The sequence below is a fragment of the Pristis pectinata genome, chromosome 3 (genome assembly GCF_009764475.1).
Source record: "Pristis pectinata isolate sPriPec2 chromosome 3, sPriPec2.1.pri, whole genome shotgun sequence".
In the NCBI taxonomy this organism is placed as follows: Eukaryota; Metazoa; Chordata; class Chondrichthyes; order Rhinopristiformes; family Pristidae; genus Pristis; species Pristis pectinata.
In genome coordinates this window covers 136,548,571-136,565,443 of record NC_067407.1, presented here as the reverse complement: position 1 = coordinate 136,565,443, position 16,873 = coordinate 136,548,571, and the positions used below count along the sequence as shown (strand labels likewise).

At 47.0% G+C, this 16,873-nt stretch overlaps 1 protein-coding gene across 1 annotated transcript in view; it reads right to left on the bottom strand.

Annotated features, from left to right (window-relative positions):
- Positions 1-2,568: 2,568 nt before the first annotated feature.
- The window catches only part of heca (hdc homolog, cell cycle regulator), a 52,376-nt gene continuing 38,071 nt past the window's right edge, over positions 2,569-16,873 (bottom strand). The window contains 2 exon segments of the mRNA XM_052013108.1: positions 2,569-8,995; positions 12,494-12,648. Coding sequence (XP_051869068.1) covers positions 8,831-8,995; positions 12,494-12,648 — 320 coding nt within the window. The 3' untranslated portion in view covers positions 2,569-8,830.

The following is a 16,873-nucleotide window of genomic DNA, read 5'->3' as shown; positions in this document are numbered from 1 at the left end:
TGTGGGTGATGGACTGGGTGGAGGAGGGGAAAGGAACAGGATGATGGGGGGGTGCTGGGGTGGGTGTAGGAGGAACTGGGTAGATTAGGAGGAGAGAGAAAAAGGGACAGAAAGATGGGGATGAATTAAAAAGATACACCTGGAACTGAAGATGGGACAAGGTGTTGTGCTACCTGAGTGGATTGGGTGGAGGAGATGGTGTTTCCGTGACACTTCCACTGCAGTGCTGACTGGGTCAAGGTCAAAGCCAAGTTTATTGTCACATGCACAAGTACATGTGTGTACAGGTGCAACAAGAAACTTGCTTACAGCAGCACCACAGGCACTATCCAATCCTGCTGCATCAGCTAAGCAGCATTCACAAGAAAACATAAACATAAACTATACACGATTTTTTACAAGAAAGAACACGATTGGAACAAAAAGAAACAAAGTCCATTTTAGTGCAAAGTGGTCACAGTGTTGCTACACTGAGGTAGTGATTAGGGTTGTGCCGGTTGGTTCAATAACTGAATGGTTGAAGGGAAGTAGCTGGTGCTGTGGGACTTCAGGCTTCTGTACCTCCTGCCTGATGGTAGCTGCGAGAAGATGGCACGGCCCGGATGGTGGGGATCTTTGATGATGGGATGTTGCCTTCTTGAGGCAGCACCTCCTGTAGGTACTACCGATGGTGGGGAGGGATGTGCCAGTGATGTACTTGGCAGAGTCCACTGCTCTCTGTAGCTTCTTACGTTCCTGTGCATGCAAATTGCTGTACCAGACCATGATGCAACCAGTCAAGATACTTTCAACAGAACATCTGTAGAAGTTTGCCAGAGTGTTCAGTGACAAGCAAAACCTCCTAAGCCTGCTTAGGAGGTTCAGGTACTGCTTCAACAAGGGAGGAATTAAACTGTGGCCCTGTCTGTTTCTCAGGTGGAAGTAAAAGATCCCATAGTACTATTCTGAAGGTGTTCCTGCCAATGTTTTTAATTTTTTTTTAATTTTATTTACAGCGTGGTAACAGGCCCTTCTTGCCCAACAAGTCCGCACCGCCCATTTTAAACCCAAATTAACCTACCCGTACGTCTTTGCAATGTGGGAGGAAACCGGAGCACCCGGAGGAAACCCACGCAGACACGGGAGAACGTAAAAACTCCTTACAGACAGTGACAGGAATCAAACCCCGATCGCTGGCGCTGTAATAGTGTTGCGCTAACTGCTACACTACCGTGCCGCCGTTCTGGCCAATATTTACCTCTAGTTACATCACTAAAACAAATTATTTGGTCACTGTCACGTTGCTGTCTGTGGGAGCTTGATCTGTGCAAAGTGACTGCAACACACTTCAAAAGTACTTCATTGATTAACATTCAAAGGGATATGGTAAAGTTGTCAAAAGGAACGAGAGAAAGAAAAAGCACATCTTTCAATTTGGGAATCAGAAATAACATACCGATAGGACCTTGACAACAAGTGCTTTACTCACTTGGGTGAACATTCTACAAAGTAACAAACCCAAAAATGAACCTGCCTTCATCACCGTTCACTTTATTTTTTTATAATCATTGAGATGTTTGCTCTGCCCTGGAGATCTGTAACTATCCTAACTTTACCATGGGGATGACAGCTGGCTGGGAAAACGAATGCAGATCCAAGTTTACCGAGCAAGACAAGCCGCTGGGGGAACTCAGCGGGTCAGGCAGCACCTGTGGAGGGAAATGGACAGTTGATGCAATTTCTACTGCTCTTCACCCAGGTTCTCACACAGAAACTCTTCTGTTCCCATTTACCTCAGGTTGTCGTCCCGCGCCGTTTATTCAAACATGCGTCATAAGTCATAAGCATGAGGTGAAAATGCACAAATTGCCTCGAAGGCTAGAACAGCATCCTTCCTTTCTCCAAGGAAAGCAGACACCAGTCTTCCAGACCCAGTCAGGGCAATTCTTTCAGATAGTAATTCAGGCCCATTCTCTCACGTGCTTCGGTAAAGACAGCCGCAGATGCCCCTTCACAGACTAACAGCTAATAGAACAGCACCTCCCTGCCTCTGTTATTACTTCCACTGTCCCCTCCTCCATCTGCCTATCACCCCTCCTCACCTGGATTCACCTGTCGCTTGCTAGCTCTTAGGACATCGAACAGTACAGCACAGGAACAGGCCCTTCAGCCCACAATGTTGCGTCGAACTAATTAAGCTAGTGATGTGTACTCCCTTCTGCCTTCAAATGGCCCATCCCTCTCCATTCTCTGCACATTCATGCGCCTATTTAAAAGCCTCTATTGTATCTGCCTCCATCACCAGCCCTGGCAGTGCATTCTAGACACCCAAGTTAAAAAAAAACCTGCCCCGCACATCTCTTGCTCCACTCTTTCCCCTCACCTCTTTATACTGGACATCTCCCCTCTAAATTTCGGGCCTCAACCCGAAAAATCAACTGTCCATTTCCCTCCACAGATTCTGCCTGAGCCGCTGAGTTCCTCCAGCGTCTTGATTGCAGCTCCAGATTCCAGCATCTGCGGTCTCTGGTCAGCACCAAGTCTTCGTTAACTTGAGTGTACAAAAAGAAAATAGACAGACACCAAGTAAAAAGGTTTCTTAACCATAATTTATTGCAAGTAAAAATGTGCTCTTAACCAAAAATGTGGCTTTTTAAACCACCTGGACAATAAGCTTTACAACACAATATCCTCAAACCCTCGACTGCCATTCACTTCTCACAAGTGGAATGACAAAGTATCTCAGTAACAGCAGAGCCTACACCAGGCTCCTGCCCGCCCGCTGTGTTCCTCAGGCTTAAACAGCAGAGTTACAAATGCACGCTCGTGCACCAGTGTACCAACCCTTCCCGTGCACACACAAGCTCAAACACGCACTCTCTCAGACGCACAAAACCTTTCCTAATGCAAAAATAATACTTTATTTTACAAATAGACAATTTATATTCTGTATATTCTGGACTGGAATAAGCAGCGTGAGACCATCGATAAAATGTCTTCATTAATACATGGGGGAAGTGACTCCATTTGGAGGGGAGATGCTTCCAATCTGAAGCCAACCAAGAGGATCCCCTCACCGCTCGTACTGTAGGCTTCCCCCTACGGAGAACTGGCACTCCAGCAGTAGGACTTGACTGACGCCAACTATGAGCGAGTGCCCACACTGAGCCCAACCCCATCCTTAGCTGGCACCATGTTCACTCCACAGCACCCGCGCAAAGCAGGGCACGCAGGCCTCATTGAGCTGACCAAGCAGCCGTTTGGACAGATTCCTGGGAATAACCTTGGAGCAAGAGGTTCCCAATGCAATCAGTCTGGTGAAAGTCAACAGAGCAAGGAGGAGGGGCTCAGTCCAGAACCAACAGCTTAAGGTTCACACCAATTGGTTGGGCTACACAGGGAGGAGTGGATGAAAAATTACAGGGAGCAGGATGGGGGGGGTGGGGGAGGGGAAAATCCCAAGAGCTCATCTTCCAGAGTGAACTCCAACTCCCCAAAGGGAGACCCTTTTATCCTTTATCAATACTGAGCGAAGCAACAAGCCCAGATGTGACCACAGTCAGCAGATGCGCAAGAGCTTCCAAGGGTCCCCCTCCCTCTTCTGGGAAGCTGGGAAACCAAAGATCACACCCTGTTCTCAATCATAATTGGAGCTGTTAGAAAATATTAGGACAGATAAGTCCCCGGGTCCTGACGGAATATTCCCCAGGCTGCTTCCTGAGGCGAGGGAGGAGATTGCTGAACCGTTGGCTAGGATCTTTGAGTCCTTGCTGTCCACAGGAATGGTACCGGAGGATTGGAGGGTGGTAAATGTTGTCCCCTTATTCCAAAAAGGTAGAAGGGATAGACCAGGGAATTACAGACCAGTGAGCCTTACGTCTGTGGTGGGTAAGCTGTTAGAAAGGATTCTAAGAGATAGGATCTATGAGCATTTAGAGAATCATGGACTGATTAGGGACAGCCGGCATGGCTTTGTGAAGGGAAGAACTTGCCTCACAAGCCTGATAGGGTTCTTTGAAGAGTTGACCAGGAAGATTGATGAGGGTAGTGCAATAGATGTGGTCTACATGGATTTTAGTAAGGCTTTTGACAAGGTTCCGCATGGTAGGCTTCTTCAGAAGGTCAGAGGGCAAGGGATCCAGGGAGGCTTGGCCGTGTGGATTCAGCATCGGCTTGCCTGTAGAAAGCAGAGGGTTATGGTGGAGGGAGTGCATGCAGATTGGAGGGCTGTGACTAGTGGTGTCCCACAGGGATCGGTTCTGGGACCTCTACTTTTTATGATATTTATTCACGACTTGGATGAGGGCGTGGAAGGGTGGGTTAGCAAGTTTGCAGATGACACAGTGGTGTTGTGGAGGGCTGTCGAAGCTTACAGAGGGATATTGATAAGATGCAGAACTGGGCTGAGAAGTGGCAGATGGAGTTCAATCAGAGAAGTGTGAGGTGGTACACTTTGGAAGGACTAACTCCAAGGCAAAGTACAAGGTTAATGGCAGGATTCTGGGTAGTGTGGCTGAGCAGAGGGATCTGGGGGTTCATATCCACAGATCACTGAAAGTTGCTTCACAGGTAGATAGGGTAGTTAAGAAAGCTTATGGGATGCTTTCATAAGTCATGGGATCGAGTTTAAGAGCTGTGAGGTAATGATGCCGCTCTACAAAACTCTGGTTAGACCACACTTAGAGTACTGTGTCCAGTTCTGGTCGCCTCATTATAGGAAGGATGTGGAGGCGTTGGAAAGGGTGCAGAGGAGATTTACCAGAATGCTGCCTGGATTGGAGAGTATGAATTATGAGGAGTGACTAAAGGAGCTAGGGCTTTACTCATTGGAGAGAAAGAGGATGAGAGGAGACATGATAGAGGTGTACAAAATATTAAGAGGAATAGATAGAGTGGACAGCCAGCACCTCTTTCCCAGGGCACCAATGCTCAAAACAAGAGGACATGGCTTTAAGGTAATGGGTGGGAAGTTCAAGGGAGATGTCAGAGGGAGGTTTTTCACCCAGAGAGTGGTTGGTGCATGGAATGCGCTGCCTGGGGTGGTGGTGGAGGCAGGTACGTTGGTCAAGTTCAAGACATTGTTAGATAAGCACATGGAAGAATTTAAAATAGAGGGATATGTGGGAGGGATATGTGGGAGGAAGGGGTTAGATAGTCTTAGGTGTGGTTTGAAGGTTGGCACAACATGGTGGGCCGATGGGCCTATATTGTGCTGTATTGTTCTATAGTTATATAATTGGCCCACAAATCTATGCCTCCACATGGATCCATTTGCACAGAGCTACCGGTCACTGAGAATGCAGGTGGTGGCCATTTGGCCCACTATCCTTATGCATTCTCTTTAGAAGGGCGATCCAATTAGTCCCTTCTTCCTCCCCATGGCTCTGCAGAATATTCCCTCTTCAAACACAGTCCCTACTACATGTTGACACATGAGAGACTGCTCCAGATTTCCAGCATCTGCAACGAAATCAAAACGCTGGAGGAACTCAGCGGGTCAGGCAGCATCTATGGAGGGAAATGGACAGTCGACGTTTCAGGTCGAGACCCTTCATCTGGACTGGAAAGGAAGAGGGCAGAAGCCAGAATAAAAGAGGTGGAGGGGTGGTGGGGAAGCACAAGCTGGCCGGTGGTAGGAGAGTCCAGGTGAGAGAGGAAGGTAGGTGGGTGGGGGGGGGGGTAAAAGGGGATGATGTGAGAAGCTGGAAGGTGATAGGTGGAGGGGGCAAAGGGGTGAAGATGGAATCTGATAGGAGAGGGCAGTGGACCATGGAATAAAGGGAGGGAAGTGGGCACGTTGTGAGGGCGGGGGGAGGGGAAAGGGTGAAGAGGCCACAGAAATGAGGGAAAACAGAGGGGGGGGGGGGGGAGGAAAGGAAATCAGAGGGGAGGGATTACCAGAAGTTGGAGAAATCACTGTTGGTGCCATCAGGTTGGAGACTACCAAGTTGGAACACGAGGTGTTGCTCCTCCAACCTGCGTGTCCTGCAGTATTTTGTGTTCATTGTTCCTGTTACACGTTGAATGCTGCTCTTATAAATGTGGTTCTTTCAACTTTCTGGGAGTTCACAGTCGAGTTTGAAAGCAGTCACGTGAATGTGAAGGCGGAGACGGTGTAGACAAGATTTACTACAGGGAATTCCAAGGATGAGTGACTTGAGTTATGTGGAGAGGTTAGAGAAAGGTGGGAGGTTTTTCTTTTGAAAGAGGAAAGAGATGAGAGCAGATTCAATTAAAGAGTTGGAAATCATCAAGAGTCTAAAGGAAGAGAAGCCGGTCCCAGGGTTGCAAACCAGGGCCCATAGATTTAGGGAGATTGGCAAGAAGTTGAGTGGAGGGACACCAGGAAATGCTCTTCATGCAATGAGTTTTAATGGTAACACCCTGGCTGCATGCACAGAGCAGAACGATTCCTGGATTGCAGAAAGGAATTAGTTAGGCATATCTACAGGGCTAGGGGAAGAGAGTCAGCGAATTGCAGAGGGTAGATTTTTTTCTTTACAAGAAATGTCATCACAGACTCAAAGGCCTTCAACTGTGCTGCAAAAATTCTATGGGTCATCTCCCAATCTAATCATCTTAACTATCCCCCTGCAGAAAGAGGTTTTCCCTAATCAAGACACTTCAGAAGTATCAATACCTCCATTAAATCTCCCCTTAGACTTCCCAGCACTAAATCCTAGCCTCCCTGATGCCGCTTGAGTTAATCTCCTCTGCATTCGTACTAGGCTAATATCAGCACAGGGGCAGACAGATTTCAAGCTGATCCAGCCAAAGCTTGCAGTTTTGCAAGATGGTAATCTACACCTCAGGGCTCACATCTCACCAGGTACATCCAACCTTTATAGGTTTTACTGGGGGGGGGGGGGGGGGAGAAAGTCAATGGTAGATGCACTGGTTGATACTGCAGTCAGTAGTATGATATTTGACACTGCACATTGAGATGAGGTTTTTTTTTGACAAAGAGGGGGGTGGGTATGTGGAACGAGCTGCCAGAGGAAAAGGTAGAGGCGAGTACAATAACGTTTTTGGACAGGTACATAGTTAGGGAAGGTATAAGAGGGATACGGGCCAAATGCAGGCAAATGGAACTAGCTCAGGTAGGCACCTTGGTCGGCATGGATGAGTTTATATAAAGGACTCGTTTCTGTTCTGTGTAATTCTTTGTAGGGCATCTGGGTAATAACACAGGGCACGGGGCAGCAGGTCCACGGGGATGGACCTCACATTGGTACCCTATGAGCTCCACAAACCCAAAGTGGTAGGACGGGTACTACTGGGTCAACTGGACCGTGGGATGGATGCCTGATCTAAGATGGTCTGGAGCTTGCTGTATGATCAGAGACCGTGCAAGTAAAGCAATGATTGAACTAAAGTCAGGAGAAAATAGAATGGTTGATTATCTGAAACTGTTGACTGCATCATTGATCCTGAAGGCTGCAATGAACCAAGTTGGAGAATAAGCTGGTGGTTAAGAGGCCAAAGACAGTGGGGTCAAAGTGAGGGATAGAGAGTTAAAGGGAGAGGGAGCAGGAAGCTCAAGGTTTCTCTAACAAAGACGCCACACCAGAATAATATTCCATTAATTGACCAAGCAGCTGTAGCGCAGAGGAGGCACCACTGCTGACAAATCAAAGATCTATGAGCTGAAGTCCTAATCAAACACACAGTACACGAGTTCTAGGCCGACTCTTCCGCTCAGTTCTAATGGAGTTCTGTGCTGGTGAAGGTTTCGTCATTTGGAATTATTTCAAAGTAGAGCAGAGACACACTCTTCACCACCTATTCAACATCTACCCCACAACTATCACCTACAGAAGCCACGTCATCCAGTCTCATTGCGATCCAATGGGACAATAAACTTGACCGTGACCTTGAGATGCTGCATTCCAAAGTACTTTGAAAACTTGAGCAGGAACACCAAGTCGATACAAATCCAAGTCTTCATTCACAATGGACGAGTTCCATCAGCAGTGTGGCATGTTAACTGCCCTCATCTGCTCCCTATCACTAACCAGTTGAATGCACCCTATGGTGCACAGATGATCAGGTGCCATGCCCCTGACAGACAAAACCTGCCACCTTACTGCCTAAATCCATAAGAGTTGGTACCAGAGAGCACTCTCTGGGCTGCACACTCCAAGCAAGGAGGAGGTCGGCAGCTTCCAGCTGAGAGGGTGCAATGAATGAGGGTGGGGGAAGGAGGGGACCCACCAGCCCTGGCAAAATGGCAGAAGGAGAGTTAATGACGTGGTGGTAATACGTGCAGTACAGTGACTAAACTACGCAAGCCAGGGGGAAAAAAAAGTCTTAAAATGGGGAAAATATTACCCCTTCTAATAAAAGCAGCAAGCTTCTTTAATCGCCCTCCTTTGCACTTGACTAATAATTCTCCCTCCTCTTTTAAACGCAACACTTCACAACCGGGGTCTTGAAGAAACCTTGATAAGAGCAGGGAAATACTCAAGAGGAAGGGGAAGCCCCCTAGGACCGGAGTATAGTTACATTCAACCGTCAAGCACCAATGAGCAACAACAGCAAAAGTAAACACCCCTTCCGATTCTTTTCAAGGTGGGGACCCAACCCATGGAGGATGCAGTCTCAAACCAACCCAACCGATCGAAACAGCTGCTTGTATGCAAATCTTTTTTTCCACTTGGAACAGGCTCCTTGACCACTTCAGCTAACCCTCCCGTGACACCCAGCTCCACCCCAGCCCAACCACACAACAAATGGCTAACACTGGGTAAAGACTTACACACAAGCAACTGGGGCAGAAACAAGGTACTACACTCCTACGTAATAATTACTCTAGAAAGAAAACAATTTTAAAAAAAAGAGAAAGCATTTGTCAATAAGCTTCCAACACTTTGAAGGAGGAAAAGGGTTTTACAAAGTGGTAGTCTAGGTTACCACAGTGCGGACATTGTTGGACATTGCTGTACTCGGAGAAATATTGCATCCCCACCCGCACATCGATGACCGGCTTCCCACAGTGCTTGCAGTTCAGTCTGGCCTAAAAGACAGAAAGAATATTTAGTTAATCGTGTGTTTTTGTGGAGGGTGTGGGGAAATACATCCTTGCCAACTTATAAGATAAGATATCTTACCTTATTTTAAGATCTTAAGATATCTTTATTAGTCACATGTACATCGAAACACACAGTGAAATGCACCTTTTTACATAGAGTGTTCTGGGGGCAGCCCGCAAGTGTCGCCACACTTCCAGTACCAACATAGCATGCCCACAACTTCCTAACCCGTATGTCTTTGGAATGTGGGAGGAAACCGGAGCACCCTGAGGAAGCCCACGCAGACACGGGGAGAACGTACAAACTCCTTACAGACAGCGGCCAGAATTGAACCTGGGTCGCTGGCACTGTAATAGCTTACGCTAACCGCTGCACTACACCAGTAAGGCATTTGACAAGGTCCCACGTAATCAGTTAATGAGAGGAATATGGAGGGATGTGGGCATTCTGTAGGTAGGAGGGAATAGCTATGTCGGCACAACATTGTGGGCCAAAGGGCCTGTTCTGTGCTGTACTGTTCTATGTTCTTATGTTCTACACTATAGAGACATAGAGCATGAAACAGGCCCTTTCGCCAAACTCATCCATGTTGTCTACTTGAGCTAATCCCATTTGCCTAAACCTTTCCTATCCATGTACCTGTCCAAGTGTCTTTTAAATGTATTTGTACTAGCCTCCACCACTTCCTCTGGCCGCTCGTTCCATATATCCAACACCCTCTGGGTGGTAAAACTTGCCCCTCAAATCCCCTTTAAATCTTTCCCCACTCCATGCCCTCTATTTTAGACACCTCTATCCTGGGCAAAAGACTGTGCTCATTCACCTTATCTATGTCCCTCATGATTTTATAAACCTCAATAAGGTCACCCCTCAGCCTCCTACACACCAGGGAAAACAGTCTCTCTTATAAGCCAAACCCTCCAGTCCTGGTAACACAAGAGACTGCTGGAATCTCGAGCAACAAACAATCTGCTGGAGGAACTCAGTGTGTTGAGCGGCAGCTTACGGGAGAAATCTCTGTCCTGATGCAGAGTTTCAATCCAAAACGTCGACAATTCCTTTCTCCCTCACAGATGCTGCTCGACCCGTTGAGTTCCTCCAGCAGATTGTTCAAGTGTCCCACAGCACAGAAATGCATCCTTCGGCCCAACTGGTCCGTGCCGACCAAGATTCCCATCAAAGCTAGACCCATTTGCCCACGTTTGGCCCATATCCCTCTGAACCTTTCCTATCCATGTACCTGTCCAAGTACCTTTTAAGTATTGTTAATGTACACTTCCTCTGGCAGCTCGTTCCATCTACGGACTAACCCCTGGGTGAAAAAGTTGCCCCTCAGGCTCCAATTAAATCTCTCCCCTCTCACCTTAAACCTATGCCCTCTAGCTCTCAACTCCCCAACCCTGGGAAAAAGACCGTGCGCTTTGACCTGGTCTCTGCCCCTCGTGATTTTATACACCTCTACAAGATCACCCCTCATTCTCCTACGCTCCAATTAAAACAGTCCAACTTCCCTCCATAACTCCGTCCCTTGTGATACGGAAAAAGAAAGGAAAGCAGTTTCAACACCCAAAGTGTGGGTGAGAAACCCCCGTCACACTGAAGAGTACCTGGATGAGCAACATCCTACAGAGGCATGGTCAGAGACTTAGGAAGGGGCATTAGTCTCAGCCAACATGCACCCAATGGGCCAAATGGCCTTTCCCTGCTGCCACTTTGTAAGACACAAAAGGTGGATTGGGTATACAATGATTAAGGGTAAAATATTGTAAGGCTATAGGGAGCAGCAAAACTTGGGGAGTGCCAACTGCCCTGTATTACAAGGGATTTCCAGCACTGGAAAGGAAACTATTGTCCTACGAGACAGGATGCCAATCATCCTCTACTGTATGTCCAACAGAGGCTAGGGGGAGGAACCAAGAATCTGTGGCCCAGTCAAAGCACTATAAAAGGAGTGTCCAATGAAATGTCCAAACCCATTTGGTTCTCTCCACATTCTGTCAGCTCCCCTCAGATTAACTGCAAGCCACGAGCAATTTACAGCTGCCAATTAACCCAACCAACCGCACATCTTTGATGAGATGTGGGAGGAAACTCACGCGGTCACAGGGAGGACATGCAAACTCTACAGAGTCTGGACCAACCTTTATCTGGCTGCAGCAAGTCAGACCCACAACCTGTCCCTTATTCTTGGGATAAAATGTTGGCAACCCACGATGGCTTTCAAAAGAGCTGGTGATGACACAGTGGGGGAATAACTCCTCCTGTTACTCCTGATGTTCAATTCTGGGGCATCAGCAAACTGAAACTTCTACCTCCGTCACTCTTCCTCAGATATTTTCCTCTTCTTGTCCATCCCACCCTCGCCTTACCCCACCAAAGGCAGCTACACCTTCAGCCACTAAGTTCCCAATTCCAGGAAACTTGACCACCACCCCCCCGCCCTCTCTCCACTCAAGAGGGGGAAACATCTGTGGCTTCTTGACTCCTCTGACTCCTAGTACATAGAATGGTACAGCACAGGAACAGGCCCTTCAGCCCACCATGTCTGCACTGACCATGATGCCAAACTTAACTAAATCTATCCACCTGCACATGATCCGTATCTCATCTCAGACACTGAAAGATGAAATCTAGATCTCCCAATCTACCTCATCGTGGCCCTTGCACTTTACTTGTCTCCCTGCACTGCACTTTCTCCGTAACTGTAACACTATATTCTGCATTTTGTTTTTCTTCTTAGTACCTTGACGTGTCTGGGTGATATGCAAAACAAAAGCTTTTCACCATATCTCGGTACCTGTGACAATAATAAACCAATACGAAATACCATTCCCTGCACGTTCATGTGTCTGTCACGGTAGTGTAGCGGTTAGTGTAACGCTATTACAGCGCCAGCGACCCGGGTTCAATTCCGGCCGCTGTCTGTAAGGAGTTTGTACGTTCTCCCCGTGTCTGTATGGGTTGCCTCCGGGTTCTCCAGTTTCCTCCCACATTCCAAAGACATACGGGTTAGGAAGTTGTGGGCATGCTGTGTTGGCACCAGAAACGTGGCGACACTTGCGGGCTGCCCCCAGAACACTCTACGCAAAAAGGTGCATTTCACTGTGTGTTTCGATGTACATGTGACTAATAAAGATATCTTATCTTAAATGCTTCTTAAACTTTGCTATTGTATCTGCTTCCACCACCACCCCTGGCAGCAAGTTCCAGGTACCTACCGCTCCGTGTGAAAAAAACATACCCTGCAAATCTCCTTTAAACATTCCCTCTCTCACCTTAAAGGGTACGACTCAATGAGCTACCATCAATTAATTCTGTGTGCTTTGAAGCACCCGGAACATTTGCCAATGATATAAACTCTACATAAGTGGACCAAGGAAACATTTGTTCTCTCACTTACCTACCTTTTTGGTGAACCAACTTTAAACAGGCTGTCTAGCAGAAGCAGGTTGGAGGGGCGGAAATGAAAGTGCGGCACGTACCTGACAGCACGGAGACGCAGCAAGGATATCGTAAGTGTACATGGTTCCCAGCTGGTGCCAACTCCCGTCCCACCGTGACTTGCATTTGATGCAAATTATCTTATGCACCCCTTCTAGGCAATCCACGCAAATGGCGTAGAGGTGCATGAGCCTCCCTGCAACGAAAGCAAAAGACAAGACTTGGGTCAGGTCCAACTGCTGGCAATAGTGTTTACAGTAGACACATTGTGGGCTGGAGAACATGGCCCTTCACCAGCTGGTAACCTGTGGCCACAGCGTACATGTTACTTGTATAAGACCAGCCAACTAACATTCAGAAACACACTGCGGAGCCCTGACCCATGGACAAGACCGCAACCACACAAAGACCTGATAGATTACGTTACAATTTCCATTCTAAATGTTTACATAATTTATTTCAACGAGCTAAAAACTGACATTAAAAAGCGTGGCTGAAAAGCATGACCTCAGAAAGTACATTACACGCACAAGGTTTCTGGAACAAAATTTTCCACTGTCATAAAGCTCAGCTTGGGTCTGTATCAACGTCAGATCAGAGGTAGAGGATACAAGTCCCATTCTAGGCATGTTCATAGGCTTGGCCAACACCATCTCTACAGTGAAGGAGTTCCCCGCCATCAGAGCTTCAGCCTTCACAGTGTAACACTGGCCTGTTCTCTCAGGAGCACGTAAAAGATCACGGGCGCTATTGTGAAGAAGAAGGGGAAAATTCTCCCCTGGTGAGCTAGCCGATATCCAACTCTGAACGAACATTACAAATCTGGTCACAACCTTTCCATTGTTTCTGGGACCTCGCAGCATGCAAATTGGCTGGTCCAATGCTGCACTACAGCAGTGACTGAAGGCATCTGGCTGCTATGGGCTGGTCGGAGTCGCTAGAATGAAAAGTCTCTCTTTTTCTTTCAAGGAAGCTTCTGTTGTTGTGCGAAGGTCTCCCTACCGAGTTTCTTAACCAACTCCTGCTGGGTCCAGAGATTTGGTCAATGAACACAACATCATAGAGACAAGCCTGCTAATTCTGTCTTGATACAATGCTCCAAAGGAGCCATCCTATTTCACTACCTCTCCTTTTAACTCCCCTCTTCTATCGGTAACCATTTAAAGAGCCATTTAAACAAAAAAAGATGCATGGAGATATTTCCTTAAAGCTCGATGCCAGGGAATCTCACAGTCTAACCAAACCAGTTGTGCCAACTAATGCTGGATACATTACCAGCTGACACATCTGTCTGGAGGGAGGCAGTAAGCGGTTAATTCTTGCTGCTCCTAATAAATGCACCACAGCACTCATGCTGACAAGTGAAAGGTTGTGGGTCCAAACTTCACTGCAATTCCCTGATTTTGTGGGGGAAGAGTAGGTTGCCTCACTGAAGGGAATACCACATGATCCAAAATGTCATCTCAAGAACAAGACGTTACATCAAGACTTATCCCACTTGATTCAGATAGAGACGGTATAAAACTTTGGATAGACTACACTTGGAGTAGTGTGTGCAGTTCTGGCCACCCCATTACAGAACTGATATGGAGGCTTTGGAAAGGGTGCCAAAGAGGTTCACCAGGATGCTGCCTCGATTAGAGAGTATTAGCTATAAAGGAGAGGTTGGACACTCTTGGGTTGTTTTCTCTGGAGCATCAGAGGCTGAGGGGAGTTTATAAAATTGAGAGGCATAGATAGGGTAGATTGTCAAAGTCTTTTCTCCCCAGGGTGGAAATGTCAAATACTAGAGGACATGCATTTAAGTTGAGAGGGGAAAGTTTAAAGTTGGTGTGCTGGGTAAATTGTTTTTTTATTATTACACAGAGCGTGGTGGGTGCCTGGAACGGGCTGCCGGGGGTGGTGGTGGAGGGAGACACAGTATAGCATTTAAGAGACATTTAGATAGGCAGATGAACATGCAGAGAATGAAAGGATTATAGACCACATGCAGGCAGGGGGGATTAGTTTAATTTGGTGCCATGTTCAGCAGAGACAGTGTGGTCCGAAGGGCCTGTTCACGTGCTGCACCATTCCACGTCCGAGAGACCAACTTGTGAGGAGAGATTAGCCAGACTGCTTCCTTTGGAACGACAAAGGGAGATCTAATTCAGGCATAGAAATCATGAGTTGGGAGGTTACGTTAGAATTATACAAGCTGTTAGCTCAGCCACTGTTGAACAACTGAGTACAGTTCTGGTCACCACACTGCAAGGTTGTGATCATGGCAGGCATGGAATGTGTTGAAGAACAGCCTACGCCCCTCAGCAGAGAGGACAACTACCAGGGGAAAACATCTGAAGTCATGGTTCAGAGGGTAAAACGGGAATTGGAGACATCCTTTCCAGTCAGACAGCCCACTGCTTGAATGTTTGGAGCTGATACAAGTTGTGGTAAATGAAAATCAAACAAGAAAAAAGTTAGCAGATGTTGGAAATCTAAAACAAAAACACTGAGAAACACTCAGCAGGTCAGGGAGTATCGGTGGAGAGAGGAACTGTCGACTGTTGACTTTTTTTTAGTGTTCAACCCTTCCTCAGAAGTGCTGATGTTGGATGTTAACTGTCTCTCTCTCCACAGATGCTGCCTGATCTGCTGAGTATTTCCAGCATTTTCTGTTACAATCATGGTCCCTATCTTCAAGTCCAAATCATTGATGTACATCAAAGGGAGCTGGTCCCCAGCTCCACAGAACCCCAGCCATCTCCCCTCTTAGTCCTGATGCAGGGTTTTGGCCCAACCTTGGGTTGTTCTCTCTGTTGTCGGAAGCCGAGGGGAGACCTAATAGAGGTTTTTAAAATTACGGGAGGCATAGATAGGGTAGACAGTCAGAATCTTTTCCCCAAGGTAGAAATGTCAAACACCAGAGGACATGCTTTTAAGGTTAGAGGAGGAAAGTTTAAAGGCGACGTGAGGGGCAATAATTTTTTTTATATTTTTAAAAAAAAAGCAGAGAGTGGTGGGTGCCTGGAATGGGTTACCAGGGGTTATGGTGGGAGCAGGCGCTTTGGTGGAGTTTAAGAAGGTTTTATATAGACACATGAATATGAAGGGAATGGAGGGATGTGGATGATGCACAGGAGGAAGACAGTATAAATTGGTATCATGATAGTTTGTGATCAGAAGTTGAAATGTGGAAGTTGCCACTCTGTAGAGTGGCTTAAGTTGGGGAATAATGATATGAGGTGGTTGGCTGTGCCCATATTAGTAAACCACTTCAGAGTTCCCTGACTACCCACGTCATAAACTGATATTCCATGAAAAGATTGTTGCCTGTGTTATTTTGTCTCAGTCCCAAGAGGGCTATGTGGGAGGGAAGGGTTAGATAGATCTTAGAGCAGGATAGAATGTCGGCACAACATTGTGGGCCGAAGGGCCTGTGCTGTAGAGTTCTATCTTCATTAAGATCGGCACAACATTGTGGGCCGAAGGGCCTGTCCACTGCTGTACTGTTGTACAGATGACAATTCCTTTGTCCCCACAGACGCTGCTCGACCTGCCGAGATCCTCCAGCAGTTTGTTGCCACAGAAACCCACTCTGCAGTCCTCAAATCACAAGCTCCTTTGCTTTGTCCCACTGAGAGGGGTTTTTAAATCCACCTTGCCACTCTCCCAAGGACTTATGATCAGTGGGCCAAAGGGGATTTTGTCAAATGACTGCTAAAATACCCTGCAGTCAAATGCTCCACGCTCATTGACACGTTCAATGTTACCCTCCCGAAAAATTCAGTAACATTGACAAACACGACCTTCCCTTGCATCAGACCGTCCAAATGCCCAGTACTTTTCTAAATGCTGATTGATGTCACCCCAATCCCAAAAGATAATTTGTCCACCCCCCAATTAGTGCTTGATTGGCCTGTTAGTATTAGGTCTATCAATTTTTTTCCTCTTTAAAACTATGAGCAGTCCTTCACTCCTCTGGCCATTTAATTTTGTATGAAGCAGGCATTTTTAGAGAGACCGAGCCTCTAACATACCTTCTTTCTCTCAGCTAAAGAGGGTGCAGACAAGATTCACAGGATGTTACCAGGACCGGAGGGCTTCAGTTATAAGGACAAGACTGGATAGGCTGGGATTGATTTCCATGGAGCAAAAAGAGTCTGAGGAGGAGACCTTACAGAAGGTTATAAAATTATGAGGAGCATGGAACGGGTGGACAGTCACACAGTCTTTTTCCCAGGTTGGGGGAGCTTAAGAGGGCATAGGTTTAAGGTTGAGGGAAAAAAGATTTAAAGGGGGACTTGAGAAGCAACTTCCTCCCCTCCCCACACACGGAGGGTGGTGGGTATATGGAATGAGCTGCCAGAGGAAGTGGTAAGGACGGGTATAATTACAATGGTTAAAAGACCCTTGGACAGTTACATGGATAGGAAAGGTTT